The following is a 20059-nucleotide window of genomic DNA, read 5'->3' on the forward strand; positions in this document are numbered from 1 at the left end:
CCAACTGCACTTCCACTAACAGCTGGTGAAGGTAAAGGAGGAAGATGACCAGCCTTACCTTTCAGAGTGAGCCGTGAGATTCAGTCACGTTTCACTCTCTCACGAGGGGGTTAATTCATCATCTGTAAAAACACACACAAGATGACATGAACCAGCCAAACCTTCAAAACTCTGCCCCTAACCATTTACCCCGCACTTCAATGAAGCAATTGGTCAATATCTAATAAAGATCTTTATTTCAGAATTTAAATAGATTTACAAACAAAATGAACAAAATCAAAGCAAATTGTCAAATATCCACGTGTGCATATCAAGGTAGAGGATTGTAAACAGTTCTTTGTAGCCAGAGTCCTCGGGGTCAGGTTCGCTCAGTCGGTGACCATGTTGGTTGGTTGTTTCCTGAGGTTTGTGGAGTTTTTTGTTAATTAACTGCAGTGGTTTGCCCTCAGTGATGCCGCCGCCAATCAACACCAATATTCATGTGTAAAAACAACTACTTTTACAAAAATGAAAACCCTTGGGGCTAAAAACACTCAACAGCGGAAGTTAGGGATCGTTCATCAGCCCTCAATCGGTTTCAGTCATTTACTGAACACTGGTACCTCGTTGGAGGATTCTGGGTTTGACAAATACAAAGGGCAGCAAATTAATTACTGTATGATCCGTCGGGTCTCTACAAAAACCATTTTTGCCATTTCGTATTATAATAAAATGAACTAATATAATGAACTATTTGTTCTTCCATCATCAATCCTGGGTTTCAAACAATCAGGTCGATGTCCATAGCACTTAATAACATGTAAGATAGACAACATTGCAGCTTACAATGCAATTTGGAAATTAAAGATTACATCTAAATGGTAAAAGACGCTACCCGACCCCACAAAATTAAAATTAAAAAGACAAATCTCAGCCCATTCACAATTTCTGCTCGAAATAAAAACCACAGAGGACCTCTGTCCCGGGACACGATCCAGACCAGATTTAAAAACCACAAAGACATCATAACAGCATGCTAACGACAGACAACATTCTTCTGTTCATGCTCTAAAGTCAGCCCTATAACCAAGTATTCCCATTTCAGCGCTTCTTGTCCTCAAGTCATTGCATCTTGCAGGTGGATCTGTGATTATTCACAGTGATGCTGAGAATGTGAGAGTAAATACTGCTGGATGGTGAGTCTGGAGTTCACAACGGAGCTCTGCTGGCAGTGAGGAGAAGCCATCTACGCCTCCACTGCTGCCTGGAAGCTCCTGGGGTTAGTCAAGGTGGGGGGGGGGTGTCTATCTTTACAGCTACCACTAGGGGGCAAGATCTGATGGAGACGAGTGAAAAAATATCATGCCTTGTTTTCCTGTGCTCTGGAGACTTACTCTGAGTTAGAATTTTCAAAAAATTACAAAGACAAAAAAGACATAACTACACATGTTAATCTGTGTCGATCCGCCCACCCCCTCACAGCTAGCAAGCCAGCTGGAGTTAAGGTCATAACTGATGAACAGGTCCAGCTTTCCTTTCACACGTAAAGCGCTGCATATTAAGGAGGCTCCAGCACTGACTGCATAGGTCGTATTTAAATACAGTACATTGAATTTCACGGGTAGGCTCAGCTAGCTGTTTTCCTAGCGCTTCCAGGGCGCTAGCAGCGTGTGCTTGTGTGATGAAGGCTGTGGCAGAGGACGTCGGTGGGATTGTGAACTACATTCCATTCTTCCATTCAGCTGTTCAGATCTTACCTCTATCACTCACACCCCTGTGCGGATCTGACAGGTGCTGCTATAAATACGCCCAATGTCGCTCCATCGGGAGCACAGTTCATGCAACAACCCCACCTGGGACCCCGCGGGGGGGGGGGCTGAATGTCTCCCCTCTTTTGCACTGTTATTTGCCTGGCTGGTAGGGGTCTGAATGTAGTTTGTCCCATAATGCATTCAGATGTGTGACATCAGGGAAGGCACAAGGGAGTGTCAGCTGCTTCTAGAAATGGAGAACTTCCCTGTTTGCAGCAGCACAAGCCCTGGGGGGGGGGGGTCGAGGTCAGGGTTGAAGCGTGGCAGAGGTTCAACCAGCCCGGTGACAAGAGGTTGCACACACACTTTACAAAACACATATGCTGAATTGATTTGCTTTGCTCTGATGTGACCTGTGGTGATGTCAGAGGTCACACTGTGAAAACAGGATCTTTCCTCTGGTGAATTTTTCGACAGAAAATCGGCCTCATACCACTCACAAACGGATGAGAGCTCAAAAAAACATTGAGGAGATCTGAGGCAGTGCTCAGTATGACTACTGCAAAAAGCTGTGTGTGTGTGTGTCTCTGTGTATGTATGCAACCTTGACACAAATGAAATGAAAAAAACAAACAAAAAAACTAAAAGAAAGTCGTAAGGAACAACAACAGCCGTTGTGATGAAGTTTTCTTCTGTGGATTCATCTGGTTATGGTGTGCGTTCTGGGAACACACACACACAATGTCAGGTGGACAGGGGGCCTGCGTGAAGAGAGATAGTGTGGGGTTTTGGTGGGAGGGTGAAGAGAAAGGGAGTTAAAGTTCAGTCCGTGAGAAGGCAGGTGGTGGGGGGGGTCGTGGTGGCAAGGGCGAGGACCGGACTGGTCAAGAGTTTTCAGTGCCCGAGTCATCCTCGCCGTAGCAACAGCCCTCGTTCTCATCCTCGTCATCGTCGTCGTCATCCAGCTCCTCGTCGTCGTAGTAGTCGTCATACAACAGATTGGAGCCGTCGTCTGTGGGCGGGACCAAAGTGCGGACGCAGTACTCGTCCAGCGTGACAGGAACCTTCACGCCATCCTGATCTGCCTCGGCTTTGGTAGCCTGGACCTGTTTCCTGTGAGGTGGGAGGAGCAGAAGGAGAACAGAATCAGACGAGGATACGCCGTGTCAATGATCGTTGTCTGTCCTCGTTCCACACATCTGAGACGTGGACGGTTGCAGTGCTTACGGCTTCACAATACACCTCGGTATACAACTTGAGCGACACTACTCATTAAGAAGAAGCAGCTAGTCGTTTACCTGATGATCTCGATGTAGTCCTTGTTCTTGCCCTTGCTGTCCCTCCACTTGCGATACATAACAGACGCGTCCACGTTGGCTGGGGAAAAGGTGTTTGGCTCGTTCAGCAGAGAAATCACACTGAGCAGGATGGTTCTGAGAGAGACATCAACAGGAGAGCAGATTATAATCCAGAGGAGGGAGGAGGTGAGAGAAACAGGGTTACAGGGGGTGGCGACGGGAAGATGGATGCAAGGTTAGAGAAAAGTCACAATCACTAATATGTGAGTCTCCCAAAATATTAATGTCACCCATGATAGAATTTTGTAATGAATAAACAGTGTACAATCTAAACGTATTTATTCTGCCCAAAAAAACCATAACAGGCTGCTGTGAATTAAGTAGAATCTAAATAATGTAATTCTAAATTATTGAGTAGAAATAGCATCGTTATTTCAGTTATTTTCCATCATGGTGTGGAATTTTTTTTTTGTTTCTGTATGAAAGATTTGTTTTCACCTAATCTTTGAATACATGTCTTAATTTAACATCACAGCGTGACACTAATATTTTTTTTAAAGTAACAATGGACTGATTCCTGATCTACAGCTGCAGTGAGGAGATGAAGAGAGACGCCTGCTGTTTACCCAGCATCTCATCCACCAGCCGTCGCCACCGGGCATCAGCAGTGGTGGAACTGGGACCCCGGGTAGTGCTTGTAGTCATAGAAGTAGGTCATGAGATTGTGATGTTGTATCGCAACCTCAGATATATTTACTGCCTTCCTGTTTACACACAGCTACTTTCAGAGCCGCTCCGGTCTCTCAGTCTGTAAAGCACAGTAGCGCTCATTGTTGACGGGCCGGTTCATGTGTGGAGTCACCAAACAGATGGAGCTGTGGGTGAGCCTTCAGAGTGGTGACCACTAGGTCTATTGTAAGAGTTAACCCCCCCCCCCCACACACACACACACACACACACCTAAAGACGTCATGTTTTCATCCATGTTTGGTGTTGTGTTTTCAGCAACATTACACGTCAGATAAGTTGGCGTATCAGAGATTTTTCCGCCCTTCCTGCACCTCAGTGGGGTTTTATGATAGTTTTATCATTTACAAATAAACTAGTGATGCATTACTATGGAACTGGTTGAAACGGTGTCACATGGGCTAAAGAGAACATTAAATTTTCTTGAAGATATTGGCAATTGGTGAACATAATATCAATACAATAAACTCAAAATGATGCAACTCGAAATTTTATGGGGAGGTTTTTTGTGGTCAATCATTAATATTATGAAGGTCAAACTGTTGTGGGACTTTAAGGAGGAGACTATTTAGGTGTAATGACATAAAGGGGAAACCAAGCTGCCTGGTAGGAGGTTTGTGCCCCTTGAGTACCCCATTATATGTTACCATATAATAACATAATTAGACAAGGATGTACACACTAATACGTCTGTGGCAGTGACTGCAGACAGAGGAAGACGGCTTCATTAGAGCCAATGGATCACATTTTCTTATTAATTCAAACCCAACCCTTTTTTCCCTGATAACCCCACTGACGTGTGAAGCAATCCAAAATACACAACAGTGAGCACATTTACAACAAAGACTTTTCAAAACAACTCATGAAATTAGCTGCAGGAATCAGTAGGAATGGAGAAACTCAAACACAGAAGGAAACTACAGAATAATTCAAATCTTTTCCCAGGTTGGAAAGACTTTAAAGCGCTTTGAAGTGTCTCCTGATGTGATTAAGCACTGTACAAATAAAGGTTGATTGATTGAATTATTTTCAGTAAATAAACATTTACAGGATGTGCTCAGCATGAAAAAAAGAAAGGAACTGGAAGCTGGTTTCACACCACGTATTCCAGACCACACACACCTACCTGACATTCTGTGTGGGGTTCCACCGCTCCGAAGGCAACTCCCCGCTCTGAGGGTCGTCTACAGGTGGGTGCAGGATGGAGATGCAAACATCTCCGTTCTGGAGACAATGGAGAATAAAATATTCAGACATTTTTTTTGATTACCACTTCACTTAGTTTTGTCTATCTGCTCTCACGGATCTCCAGCTCATCATGTTCATAAGTTGAATGTTCGTAAGTTGAGGACTAATTGTATTAATCAAAATCTGTATGGAGCAGCATGTTTAATTTTGCACAGGTCAGTGTTACCTCATAGATGTTGGGGTGCCACATTTTGGTGAGGAAGCGGAAAGCCGGTGGAGAGTACGGGTAGTCGATGGGGAACTTGATCCGAGCCTGAGGACGAAAAGAGCAGACAGGGGGAATAAGAGAGGAGGGCAGACAGAACTACTTCCCCCTGAACTTCTACTGTTAGGACATCTGTTTCCACCAATTAGGACAAAAGAGTGACCTGCTGCCTCGAACGGACCGGGAACGTAAAGGCTTATTATCCTGCCTTACTGAGGCCTCTGCATTTCATTGGGTTGTTGGCTTAAAGGAAAAACTACTTTGCTGTTTAACCTCCCAGGGATAAATAACTCCTGAAAGCAAGTCTGCACAAACCACCTCTACAGCTGCTGGTGAGGGAGAGAAAGGGCTTCATTATGCATGTTTTTCTTCACACAGACTTATGTTAGCCGCAGCGGTGCCAGCAAACGGCTGCTGACTGGAAATCCCAGCGATCCAGCCCACTGTTTTCTGTGGCGACAGAAAGAAACACGTAAATAGTCACCACGGTGTCGAGGAAAAGCCTTCTGATGGGAACACCAATGAACTAATGACAGAGTAATGTAATACTATGTTGGGGGTGGGGGGGGTGGTGCATTCAGCTCCCGAATGGCTCGAGCTCAGAGACGCTACACCGTTGGGTGAGGGGCTTTCTGATGTAAAGGGAAAGACGTGCGGGGGGGGGGGTCCTCCCCAGCTGTTGCTGCCAACCGACACAATCCGACGCTCACAGCCGTGGATCTGCTATCATGTGTCCTCACACACACACACACACACCACACAAACACCACACACCACACACACACACATTGCTGCAGCCCCACTGTGGACCCTCACTTCATAAGTTGTGCCGTGGGACAACAGGGAGGGGGACACCGGCTGCACTGATTACACAAACCTATGTCATTCACAGCATGGGGTGTACTACCGACCCCCAACCCCCGGTCACAAACACATACAAAGACACACAGACACACACACACACACACACTTGCTGATTCAGCATGGTCAGCCGGCCCGTGCTAAAATGTACTGATGAGTGGGAGGCGCAGGGGGGGGGGGTATGTACTGATGAGTAGTTGGCTGCATGGGAGCAGGAAGGTGATGGAGTAATGGGAGGGGGAGGGGCTTGCATTGAATAAATGAGGTTACGCTCTATTCATTTCTTTTCTGAAATGTAGCAACACTGCTACACACCAGGCTACACACCAGGCTACACACCAGGCTATACACCAGGCTATACACCAGGCCAGCCTGTGTATAGCAGAGACGAGTCAGAAAAGCAACATTTTCTTCATTTGGGGTCAAAATTTGAAGAATATGATTCCGTAACAGAATAACTATACTCTCTTCAAATCCTGGAGGCGTCAAAGCAGTGCTCCTGACAGTCGTCTGTCACTGTTGTTCAGCATCTCCAACAACAGTAGCGGCAGTAATCGAGCCCAATCGGAAGTCTCCGAACAGGGAGGTGGAAAACAGGATGGGGGTGTGACATTATTGTGTGTACAGCTCACAGCCAAGACCTTTACTTAGAAACCTTGTGTGTCAGGACAGACGAGGTTGATGTTAGATGTGCAGGTTAGACAAACGGCGGTGATCTCAAAGATAATTGATATGCTAGGACTAAACCCCACAAGCTGATCCTAAGGTGCCGATACAAGGCTGCCCTACACTCCACCATCTTTATTCATATATACTGAATTCAGATTAGCTGACGGTAAACTTTTCCTCATTGTAATTTATTCCTTTAGGAGAAGATGAAGGAAATGTAGCCACAAGAGGAAATGTAGCCACAAGAGGACACCAGCCAGTGTCTTATTGTGCCGGTCCCAAGCCCAGATAAATACAGAGGGTTGCGTCAGGAAGCGCCTCAGGCGTAAAACTTTTGCAAAATCAAACATGCGAATCAAACCTATGACTTCCACACCAGATCGGTCGAGGCCCAGGTTAAAAACGACCATCATCGGTGCTGTTGACCTATAGGGTCTTGGTGCTAATTGGACTACTGTTGGTCGAAAGAGAGGAGGAAAGTGTGTTCGTACGAAGAGAGAGAAGAGGAACGCCAAGAGTACAGGACTGAGAGTAGGGACTTTGAATTTTGGAACAATGACAGGAAAAGGTAGAGTTTGTTGAAATGATGCAGAGGAGGAAGGTAGACATACTGTGTGTCCAGGAGACCAGGTGGAAAGTTAGCAAGGCTTTAAGTTTAGGAGCAGGGTTCAAGCTGTTCTATCATGGTGTAGATAGGAAAATAAATGGAGTAGGAGTTATCTTGAAGGAGGAATTTGTTAGGAATGTCCTGGAGGTAAAAAGAGTGTAAGATAGAGTGATGTCTGAAGTCTGAAGCTAGAAAACGAAGGTGTGATGTTCAATGTTGTTAGTGGGTATGCTCCCCAGCTAGATGTGAGCTGGAGGAGGAGAAATTCTGGTTGGACTTTGATGAAGTGAAGATGCAGGATATACCTAGAAGTGAGAGAATTGTCATTGGTGGAAACTTCAATGGACATGTTGGTACAGGAAACAAAGGTGATGAGGAGGTGATGGGCAGATTTGGTATCCAGGAGAGGAATGCAGAAGGACAGATGGTGGTTGACTTTGCAAAAAGCATGGAAATGGCTACAGTGAATACTTTCTTCCAGAAGAGGCAGGAACATAGGGTGGGTGACCTGTAAGAGAGGAGGTAGGAGCACACAGGTAGACTACATCTTGTGTAGACGGTGTAATCTGAAGGAGATCAGTGACTGCAAAGTAGTGGTAGGCGAGAGTGTAGCCAAACAGCATAGGATGGTGGTGTGTAGGATGACTCTGGTGGTGAGGAAGATAAGGAGGGAAAAGGCAGAGCAGAAGACAAAATGGTGGAAGCTGAAAAAGGAAGTGTTGCATGACTTTTAGGAAGGGGTTAAGACAGGCTCTGGGTGGTCAGGAGGTGCTTCCAGATGACTGGACAACTATAGCTAATGTGATCAGGGAGACAGGTAAGAGAGTACTTGGTGTGTCATCTGGAAGGAAAGTAGATAAGGAGACTTGGTGGTGGAATGAGGAGGTACAGGAGTGTATACAGAGAAGGAGGTTAGCTAAGAAGAAGTGGGACACTGAGAGGACTGAGGAGAGTAGACAGGAGTACAGGGTGATGCAGCGTAAGGTGAAGGTAGAGGGAGCAAAGGCCAAACAAGGGACTTATGATGACTTGTATGCTAGGTTGGACAGTACAGAGGTAGAGACCCATCTATACAGGTTGGCAAGACAGAGAGATAGTGATGGGAAGGACGTGCAGCAGGTTAGGGTGATTAAGGATAGGGATGGAAGTCTATTGACAGGTGCCAGTAGTGTGATGGGAAGATGGAAAGAGTACTTTGAAGAGTTGATGAACGTGGAAAATGAGAGCGACCAAAGACTAGAAGAGGTGACTGCTGTGGACCAGGAAGTAGCAAAGATTAGTCAGGATGAAGTGAGGAGGGCATTGAAGAGGATGAAGAATGGAAAGGCAGTCGGTCCAGATGATATACCTGTAGAGGTTTGGAAGTGTCTAGGAGAGGTGGTAGTAGAGTTTCTGACTGGGTTGTTCAACAGGATCTTAGATAGTGAGAAGATGTCTGAGGAATGGAGGAGAAGCGTGCTGGTGCCCATTTTTAAGAACAAGGGAGACGTGCAGAGTTGTGGCAACTACGGAGAAATAAAGCTGATGAAACATACAATAAGGTTATGGGAAAGAGTAGTGGAAGCTAGACAGAGGGCAGAAGTGAGCATTGTGAGCAGCAGTATGGTATAATGCCAAAAAAAAGTACTAAAAATGCAGCATTTGCTTTGAGGACGTTGATAGAGAAGTAGAGAAGGCCAAATGGAGCTGCACTGTGTTTTTGTAGATCTGGAGAAAGCTTATGACAGGGTGCCCAGAGAGGAACTGTGGTATTGTATGAGGAAGTCAGGAGTGGTAGACAAGTATGTTAGAGAGGTGCAGGACATATATGAGTGTAAGACAGTGGTGAGGTGTGCTGTAGGTGTGACAGAGGACTTCAAGGTGGAGGTGGGACTGCATCAGGGATCAGCTCTGAGCCCCTTCTTGTTTGCTATGGTGATGGACAGGCTGACAGACAAGGTCAGACAGAAGTCTCCATGGACTATGAAGTTTTCAGATGACTTTGTGATCTGCAGTGAGAGCAGGGAACAAGTGGAGGAGAAGCTAGACAGGTGGAGGTTTGTCCTGGAAAGGTGAGGAATGAAGGTTAGCCTCAGTAAGACAGAGTACATGTGTGTGAATCAGATGGACCCAAGTAGAAGTATGAAGTTACAGGGAGAAAAGATCGAGAAGGTGGAGGATTTTAAGTACTTAGGATCAACAGTCCAGAGAAATGGAGAGTGTGGAAAAGAGGTGTAGAAGCGTGTACAGGAAGGATGGAACGGGTGGAGGAAAGTTTCAGGTGTGATGTGTGATAGTAAAGCTTCAGCTAACATGATAGGAAAAGTGTACAAAACTGTGGTGAGACCAGCGATGTTGTTTGGTCTAGAGACAATGCCACTGAGGAAAAGACAGGAGACAGAGCTGGAGGTAGCAGAGATGAAGATGCTGAGGTTCTCTCTGGGAGTGACCAGGAAGGGTAGGATCAGGAATGAGTACATCAGAGGGACAGCACATGTTAGTGGTTTTGGAGATAAAGTCAGAGAGGCCAGACTGAGATGGTTTGGACATGTCCAGGAGAGAGATAGTGAATATATTGGTAGAAGGATGCAGAGTTTTGAACTGCCAGGCAGGAGGCCTAGAGGAAGACCAAAAGAGGAGGTTTATGGATATAGTGACAGAGGACATGAAGGTAGTTGGTGTGAGACAAGAGGATGCAGAAGACAGGGCTAGATGGAGGCAATTGATTCGCTGTGGCGACCCCTGAAGGGAAAAGCCGAAAGGAAAAGAAGGAGAACATGAAGAAACTTCAAGGAACTCTCCACCAGTTTTTAAGCACATCCAACAACAGGTAGAGTCAGCTGTTGATGTTACTATAGCACATAGCACGTAGCTGGCCTTAAAGTGAAGGAAGAGGTTGTCATCAGAGAGATGGTCACCACTGCCACTACCTTCACAATCCTTTGCTTTATCAACCATGATTAACAGTAAAGTATCTAAGGTACGAAGCCTGACACTCTGAGATGCTAACAAAGACAACAACAAACAACAAGAGAGGGAGTGTATGAAAACAGTGGCACAGCTCAATGGGTGTTGTGGCAGAAAGGAGAACTGCAGGATGATAGTCGGATATGGTGGATTGCGTTTGTCTATCTTAATGTTCATAAGGTTGAATGTTTGTAAGTTCAGGACTAGTTGTACTCTAACTTTACACAAGATCTGCCTCCAAAGTTGTAACCTCAGTACAACTGCTTCAACATGCTGCCGCCTTACATACAGATGGACACAGAATGAACAACAGGCCATTAGCAGATTATTTGTGGGGAGCATGAAGCCGAGTATACTGCGTGCCAGACATACAAAACTTCTAGAATGGTTTGTTACTGAGAAAACAGAACACAAGGTCAATTTGTCTATTAAAATCATTCTTGTGCTGCGAGCTCACAAAAGCAACCCAGAGGGGAGAACAGGACTAAGAGAGAGAGAACACACCCACCAGTGTACAGAACGACAGCAAGGAAACGCAATCTAGGTCAATACAGAGACCCTAAAGGGAACAAATCATTCTGTTCTCCGGTGCTCTTTACCTTCAATACAGACCTCATACACGCACGCACGCACGCACACACACACGCACACAAACACACACACACACACACACACAAACGCACACAGACACGCACACATGCACGCACACACACACACAGAGGGAAAAGGATCCTTGAGTTGAGCAAATTCCAGAGCCTCACACAGAGATGCATGGAAAAGGATGAGAAACACAACACAAAACTGCCTGGAGCGCTTGTGTGTGTTTCACAGGTATGACTCCACCACTGGTGGCCGAAACAGGAAGATAAAAGAACACACAGCAGAGCGTGAGGGGGACGGATATAACCGTCTAGTGGGGCCTCACATTCACCGCCACAGGCAGCAGTCTCTCCTTTCAGAAGGGGCACCACTGGGAGGAAGGGCGCTGGCTGCTCTTCATCAGCCCGTTTCTTTGGTCTCCCTTTCCTCCAACGCAGCCAGAGACTGAAACATGACGACGGCAGCTCAGCCAGGCTTGACCCCGCCAAGTCCACAGCCGGGTATAAAGAACCCACTGGAACGCACCCTAATGCCACACTGCTAGTGCAAGGCTAGCATGGTGTGAGCACAAACTATGCATCACGCACCTCTAGGAAGGAAGAAAGGAAGGAAAGAAATAAGTAAGGAGGGGAAGTGCAAATACAAAGACAGCCACTCAGTGGAACAGAGACGAGCCCAAACTAAAGGGTGACACCCATGTTTTCCTGCTCGCTGAGAACAAGTGCTCCATCAGAGAACAGAGATATGAACTAAGAAACAACCTCCACACGCCTCAGAACCGGGTGCTATGCAAAAAAACACAAAGCTGCTGGATGCTGACACAGCACAACACTTCAGACACAATAATCACTCTGTTTTCACATCCAGCAGAAGCAGTGCAGCTTCACAACACACACACACACACACACACACACACACACACTTTCTTTTGAGCAGTAATCCTTGCGACAAACTCTGAACTTCAGCGTGTTGACAACAATTCAACAAAATATCAAAATAAAGATCAAAATGAATAGATTATAAATTGAATACGTCAATATTTGCATAAAAATGCTGTGATTCATTCAATTTTCGACTCACTCTAAAGTATCACATCACAAACTACAGGCACTCCAGGACAGAAACAGGAAACTTTGGAGTTATAGGGAAGATCATAAGATGTGAAAATGAAACAACAATCCCAGAGGTCATGGATTGCTCATGATTAATGAACACACAGGCTGTCATAAACCTGACAGCATGTATATTAGCATAAATTATCTGGGCTTGCGCTAGCCGATCGCCACTTCGGCATAGGCGAAGTAAATTCCAGACTGGCTACAAGGTTTTTAGCCTGTGTAGCCACAGTGGCATTCTTATTTTTAGGAAAAAAAGGCTAAAACTTATAACTTTTTTGGACTCGCGAAAATCCCCGAGCTATAAGAAAACAATATCATGCGGCTATTTCCGCATGCCGACGAACATAGCCGAAGTTACCCGAACGCTCCCGATCTTTAAATATGCACTTAGGTCATGACCTCCTCTCGTCCAAAACTTACAAGTAAACATTGAGTAATACCAAGGATCAAATTTATTAAAATGAAAGTGTCTAAGTCAAAGTTAAAATGTCTTCTAGTCTAAGTAAAACAAGTAAACATTGAGTAATAGTTTGTGTGACTGTATCTTCACATAGTGAATGCAAGTTTTCAATTGTTGAATCTCACATTTATACATGCATAAAGTAGGATAGAAATAAAGATAGTTAAGGTTGAAATATTGACTTTAGTGTATTTTTGTAGGTAAACTGAACAGAATATTTTGCCCTCAGAATGCACCAGAATGCGGGAAAACAACCCCATTTTCGAAAAATGGGGGTATCCCCCTGTAGGGGATACTTCCACTGAGCCACAGTGGCTTAGTCATACTACCTCCTAGTGCAAGCCCAGGTAAATTAATATTAATTGATTAAATTCAATTAAAATTAAGGTTGCATTTGCTTGAACAGTCGTACACTCCACAGAATCTAAACTCGTTATGGATTTTCGAAAAGAATATGTGCAACAACACACAGAATGAGTTCCTGTCCACACACTGAGGGTAGGTCGCTAACTACAATGGCTTTGCTTCATACACGTCTAACTACAATGGCTTTGCTTCATAGACGTATTTGATGTGTTTGAATGATGTTTCAACAAGATGCATTCTGATGCCTGCCTGCAGTCATTTGCAATCACACTGGTGTAACTCCTTGAGAGGAACACCCATGTGAAACAGACACCTGACTCAGCCTGGGTTTCAGTGACATCACTGACCGTCCTGTTCCTGTTGAACAGAGAGCTGCAGCATGTCGTAACAACTCGTTTGTTTTAGTAACCTGGTCATGACATAGAGATTATTTTAGTGTTTTGTTTTGGGTTTTTTGCTAGAATATGAACAAGTTGGCTGGAAACCACACAGAACAATGAGTCACAACCATGCAATGGATTTCACAGCCAAGCTGTGCATTCCTGGCCCAACAAAGGAATTCTGTACGCAGCACCCACATGGACGCGCTGAACACCTTCTACGGTAGCCGGCTCGGGCCCCTCCATTCCTGTTCACAGGCTTGAAACAGACCAGAGGCAACATGAAGAACATTTACAAGAAGTGGAATAACGAGATACTGCTAGAGTGAAGGGAAGTCAAGCTCACGTTAACACAGGGAAGGCGTTTACAGTATGCTGAATAATTTACACAGATTGGGACCATTAACTGATACATTACAGATTAGAAGCAGAATGGAAACAACTATGGCTCATGTGGGAAATAACATTTGGAATCCATGACAAAAAAAACAGAATAGTGTCTGACATTCAGTGTCAAATCCTCCACAGTTCAGATCTACTGTTTCAGACATGGATCATGATACTACCTTAACATACTCCATGTAGGGCAAAGGCTGAAGCAGCACAAACAGGGTTCATCTTCCAGACAGGGACAGCATTCTGAGTGAGCAACAAGCCCTCGACTGTTTCGCAATATCTGAAGTTTACTTTCACAAAAACACATTCAGGTTTGAGACTAATGGGAAAGGGATTTTTCTGCTATGGTAATGCTGATCTACATTTATAAACTGCCGTATGTGTTGGTGACAGCTTAGAGACTAAAGTGTGGCAAACATCAGGTATGAAGCTTTTGTCCAACAAAAGAGTGCTACAAGCCGAGGTCAAAGGTCATTGAAAAGATATCACAATTAAGCATCCCCTCGGTCCATCCGGACCAGGACCTCATGCCATAAAAACAGCTTCTTCCCCACTACAGTCAGCCTCATGAACGATGCCCCCCCCCCCCCCACAGGTAACCATCTGCCCCTGACCACCCTGCAAAGACAGTTTACGCTTTGGACTTCTTTTCTTCGCCTGTATACAACCAACCATATATATCACATCACACCGTAATGTAAATTGTAAATACCTTTTTTATTCCCTATTACTCCTTATTGCTTCTCTTCCACCTTGTAATACACCGACACCGCCTCAAGTTCCTCGTATGGTAAACTTTACTGTACTTGGCAATAAAACTTTTTTCTGATTCTGATCAACAATGTAATTCGTCTTCCTGCCTGCATAACAGAAAACACTCATTAATGAAGCGCCACATCTGTGACACCTACATTTACATTCCCCCAAAAGAAATGGAATAACATTAATAACAACCTGTTATTAACGTTTCAAAAGTGAGGTTACAATATACTATGGATTTATTACTGCGTTTTAATTCGAATAAACAACAAAGCCTATTTATCCTAAGGTTGTTGCACTATTACATCCCCATGAAATGATTGTATTATTGATGACTAGACAGAGTTGTGCTAATTATTAGTACTGTACTGATAAAGCTGGGAGCCCTTATGCTAACAACCTTTGTTTTAGACTAAGACGACAAGAACTATTGAAAGCGAACATGTAATGTCACTCAGGTAAAAATAAAACCAAAAAAAAGAGCTATGGGGAGAAAGTTTTCACGTCTACAGCTGATGACACTAAAATGCAATATTCCTGATAAAATAACGCGCTGAACAAAGACGGTAGATCGGATCGCAATCTACCGTCTTTTAGCTGAAGTTATCCAGCTATGATTGAAGATGTTAACTGCAATAATGTTCAATAGATGTTGACTAGAGACTAAGGTTAGTCGTTGGTTATTATTCTAAGAATAAAAAACATACATATAGTCATATCTCCCAGCTAAAGAACAATAGATCTAGTGCAAGCTAACATTAGCTACTCACCTTAAAATAACCACCCTCGTAGTGTGTATTTGGGGGTCCGAATATCGCTACTTCCCAGTTGTACATGTCCGACTCGTCCACTAAAGTTATTTTAAAGCCTTCCACCGGTTCATCCTGAAGACTCTTCATCTCCAGCATCAGTGCTTTTTGGGAACTGGCAACATTATGTCCATGTTGAGCCATATTCCACAACGATTTGATGAATTTATCAGCGAACCAACCCGCAACTATGTCAGCGATGGACAAGGCTAGCTCGGTACAAAACAGCAGCGATCAGTAGAGGAACGAAGCTGTTCCACACAAGAACGCGTAAATGTCACTTTCCACCTGTCACTTCGAAACGGGGTCGAAATTACAAGCAGGCTTCACTGGTCGGACCCACATCGGCTTCCTCTGTTGTTGTGAACACTCATGGGGAGCCCCAGGTATTAACATCCATCCAAATCCGACTGCGGTCAAGTCAGATACTCCCACACGCAATTTCCGGCTGTGCTTTTCAAAATAATAGTGATTTCTGGAACAAACTTGTGCCACGTAAGGTAATTTAAGCTGGCGAATCTGAAGTCAGCAACACTTTTTGTCAATAAGAAAACTAAAACTTATGATGACATACGGGTTTAAAAAATAACTTAACTCTCATATGGTTCTAAAGTTACAATAATACATACAAATAGGCATATTTAAGCACTAAAGAACAATAGATAGACTGCAAGCTAACATTAGCCACTCACCTTAAAATAACCACCCTCATAGTGCGTATTTGGGGGTCCGAATATCGCTACTTCCCAGGTGAACAAGTCTGACGCGTCCGCTAAAGTTATTTTAAAGCCTTCGACCGGCTCATCTTGAAGATTCTTCATCTCCAGCATCAGTGCTTTTTGGGAACTGGAAACAGGTCGTCCTTGAGCCATACTGTATTTCACAATATTGCAAATTGAATGTATAGGCTTCAATGGCGAGCTCTCGGTATTAACACTCATCCCAACTGACTTCGATCAAAGAAGATGTTTCATGCTGGTTGTTTTATGGCTTTTATGTTTTTGTGGCTTTTAAGATTTTAAGAATTTTATTGTTTTTAAGTAGTTCGTCCGTAGACTTTTCTAGATGCGTTGGGGCGGAGGTAGCTGAGTCCACTAAGAACCGGAAGTCGGCGGTTCGAAACCCGCGTGGGCTGGCAATGGGAGGCGCATGTGAATATTTAAAAAAATATAGTAACCATGAGTCAAAAAAATTAACAATATCATTTCCTTTCGGCTTTTCCCTTCAGGTTTCGCCACAGCAAATCAGTTGCCTCCATCTAACCCTGTCTTCTCCATCCTCTTCTCTCCAAAGCTGTTTAAGTCAATCCACTGGACATTGAGAAAGTTTTTGAAGACGTTTCGTCTCTCATCCAAGAGACTTCTTCAGTTCTGAACTGCGATGTGTTCATGACCTAGGATGACAGAGAACCTACACAGACATCCTCTTCTCTCACACCAACTACCTTCAAATCCACTCACTACATCCATAAACCTCCTCTTTGGTCTTCCTCTAGGCCTCCTGCCTGGCAGTTCAAAACTCAACATCCTTCTGGGGCGGCAGTGGCTCAGCGGTAGAGCCAATGTAGACAGATCGCCCCAACCGTCGGTGGATCGAATCCCGCTCCCGCCAGGACATCTTCGGAGGGAGTGTGAGCTGACGGTGGGAGGTGTCAGCTCACCTCCCAGCCACTGCCGGGGCGCCCTTGAGCAAGGCGCTGTCCCCCCTACGAGCTGCTCAATTGGAGCGCGTTACTGAAGCCATTGCCCGTCACTCTGCCTCCCTATGTGTGTTGTTTGATGTGTGTAATCATGAACTAACACAAAGAACATGTAAAAATACCTGAGTGACTATGTAATTTCCCTGCGGGGATTAATAAAGTGTACTTCTTCTTCTTCTACTAATATACAGTATTCAACTAACTCTCTTCTGGACATGTCAAAACCATCTCAGTCTGGCCTCTCTGACTCCAAAACCTCTAACATGTGCTGTCCCTGTGAAGTACTCATTTCTGATCCTATCCATCTTGGTCACTCCCAGAGAGAACCTCAGCATCTTCATCTCTGCTACCTCCAGCTCTGTCTCCTGTCTTTTCCTCAGTGACACTGTCTCTAGACCAAACAACATCGCTGGTCTCACCAGTTTTGTACACCTTTCCTGTCATGTTAGCTGAAACTCTTCATACATCACACCTGACACTTTCCTCCAACCGTTCCATCCTGCCTGTACACGCTTCCACACCTCTCTTCCACACTCTCCATTGCTCTGGACTGTTGACCCTAAGTACTTAAAATCCTCCACCTTCTTGATCTTTTCTCCCTGTAACCTCACTCTTCCACTTGGGTCCCTCTCATTCACACACATGTCCTCTGTCTTTGCGGCTAACATTCATTCCTCTCCTTTGCAGGACAAACCAAAATCTCTCTACCTTCTCCTCCACCTGTCTCCTGCTCTCATTACAGATCACAATGTCATCTGCAAACATCAATAGTCCATTGCAATTCCTGTCTAACCTTGTCTGTCGGCCTGTCCATTACCATAGCAAACAAGAAGGGGCTCAGAGCTGATCCCTGATGCAGTCCCCCCTCCACCTTGAACTCCTCTGTCACACCTACAGCAAACCTCACCACTTTCTTACAGTCCTCATACATGTCCTGCACCTCTCTAACATACTACTCTGCCACTCCAGACTTCCTCATACAATACCACAGTTCCTCTCTGGGCACCCTGACATAAGCTTTCTTCAGATCTACAAAAACACAATGCAGCTCCGTTTGGCCTTCTCTGTACTTCTTTATGAACATCCTCAAAGCAAATACTGCATCTGTAGTACTCTTTTTTGGCATTGAACCATACTGCTGCTCACAAATGCTCACTTCTGCCCTTAGTCTAGCATCCAACTACTCTTTCCCATAACTTCATTGTATGGCTCATCAGCTTTATTCCTCTGTAGTTGCCACAACTCTGCACGTCTCCCTTGTTCTTAAAAATGGGCACCAGCACACTTCTCCTCCATTCCTCAGGCATCTTCTTACTATCTAAGATCCTGTTGAACAACCCAGTCAGAAACTCTACTGCCTGCACGTCTCCAGCCTACTTGGGAGAATGGAGCAGCTGCTGTATGCTGAGGTTTGCGCTATGAAAAGTACTTAAACACGTCAGGCCATACCTCACTGGGGGTGTTATATGCGAATATTGCAGCGGGAAGTAAGAGGGCTGAAGCAGACTTGTCGTAGCTAAAGGTAGTGAACATAGTCTTTTGGGTCGTGATTGGCTACAAAAAATTATGCTAAGGCGGCATGAGATAAAGTATGCACACACAATAGAGGACCTCCTGCACAGATACAGCGATGTGTTCAGTGAAGGGAGTCACTGTGAAACTCGATGTGGATCCTAGAGCAGTGCCACGTTTTTTTCAAACCAAGAGCAGTGACCTATGCAATGAAAATAAACTGGAGCAAGAGTTGGAACGTTTACATCATCGAGCCTGTCCAATTCTCAAGTTACCACAAAAGTGGTGACTTGGATAAATTTAGCCAAAATAAATCGCTGAACAAGACAGTATATTGGATCACATTTAGCTGCTTTTTAGCTGAAGTCATCCAGCTATTAGTGAAGATGTGAGCTTGGAGGCTAAGGTTAGTCGTTGGTTATTATTCCAAAAATAAATTACATACATTTAGTCATATTTAACAGCTAAAGAACAATAGATAGACTGCAAGCTAACATTAGTTACTCACCTTGAAATAACCACCCTCATAGTGTGTATTTGGGGGTCCGAATATCGCTACTTCCCAGTTGAACAAGTCCGACTCATCCGCTAAAGTTATTTTAAAGCCTTCGACCGGCTCATCTTGAAGACTTTTCATCTCCAGCATCAGTGCTTTTTGGGAACTGGAAACAGGACATCTTTCAGCCATATTGCACAACAACTTGCTGTATTATTAATCAGCGACTGCAACTGTGACTGCGAAGGACAATTTGTACAAAACAGTAGCTTTTATGTTTTATGACTTTTATGTTTTAGTGGCTTTTAAGTTTTCAAGTTTTTTATGTTTTTTTCCAAACAACTAAAATAATTTAAAAAACGTTTTAATGTGTTCTTTAAGAGCATTATATAAAATCAGGGCTTTGAACTGGTCTGTGGAAAGAAAACTAAAATGAGAAACTTTTGGTATTTTGCCAGAAACAAAAACAAAACCAACAAGAATAAATGCAGTCACAGACTGAAGCATCCCATGACACGCAACACCCCTGAATCCAAAATTTTACCCTGATCTACTTGCATAGGTCAAAGATCAAAGCTCGTGCTCTGACCTAGTGGCGTTGATCAAAGCACTAGTTGTGATCTATGGTCTTACTCACTTTGGCCTTCTCCCTCGTCTTTCTATGTTATCCAGTCCCTGAGTATACAAAAGTTTAAATTTGCCCCTGACCTAGTTTTCTCAAAGTAAAGGTCAGCATCTCATTTCCATCCCCTTTGACACCCGAGTAATGTGCTTTTTGTTTCATCATTCTATCTGCAAAGGTTGAGAAGATATTTGGTGGACTAACGTACGAACAAACTAACGAACGAATGAACAGACGAATGGACAAACACACGAACACTGAAAATCACAATACATCATCGCTTTGAATTGGGATGTAAATACTGCTGTTTTTGTATTTTTTTACCTCTCGCTTCAAAGCAGGAGTGTCGGGGACGAGATGGACTGGAGATCTACTGGGGTGGTACCTGGCGGTCGTGTGGTTGATAATGACATGTCATCTCATATTATTATGGACGTACCTGCCCACCATGTGGGCATCTAGCATGGGATCCAATGGGATCTGGGGCCTATTGTGCAATTTCTGCACACTATTTATGCTGTTATGTGTTGT

At 44.3% G+C, this 20059-nt stretch overlaps 1 protein-coding gene across 1 annotated transcript; it reads right to left on the reverse strand.

Annotated features, from left to right (window-relative positions):
- Nucleotides 1-213: 213 nt before the first annotated feature.
- Nucleotides 214-15603, reverse strand: LOC137599209 (ubiquitin-conjugating enzyme E2 R2-like). The gene is made up of 5 exons (XM_068320000.1): nt 15161-15603; nt 5190-5276; nt 4902-4999; nt 3029-3163; nt 214-2843 (listed from the first exon to the last, which is right to left on the reverse strand). The coding sequence occupies exons 1-5, from the start codon at nt 15341-15343 to the stop codon at nt 2615-2617; spliced, it is 732 nt and encodes a 243-aa protein (XP_068176101.1). The 5' UTR covers nt 15344-15603; the 3' UTR covers nt 214-2614.
- Nucleotides 15604-20059: the final 4456 nt, after the last annotated feature.

The sequence above is a fragment of the Antennarius striatus genome, chromosome 7 (assembly GCF_040054535.1).
Source record: "Antennarius striatus isolate MH-2024 chromosome 7, ASM4005453v1, whole genome shotgun sequence".
In the NCBI taxonomy this organism is placed as follows: domain Eukaryota; kingdom Metazoa; phylum Chordata; class Actinopteri; order Lophiiformes; family Antennariidae; genus Antennarius; species Antennarius striatus.

Bases quoted from the DNA above. Each gene is read 5' to 3' on its own strand.
- LOC137599209 (XM_068320000.1), bottom strand. From the start codon at position 15,343: ATGGCTCAACATGGACATAATGTTGCCAGTTCCCAAAAAGCACTGATG. The intron at 5,277-15,160 runs GTGAGTAGCTAA...TTTCGTCCTCAG, and splicing joins ACGAGGGTGGTTATTTTAAG to GCTCGGATCAAGTTCCCCAT. The intron at 3,164-4,901 runs GTAGGTGTGTGT...TGTCTCTCTCAG, and splicing joins AACCCCACACAGAATGTCAG to AACCATCCTGCTCAGTGTGA.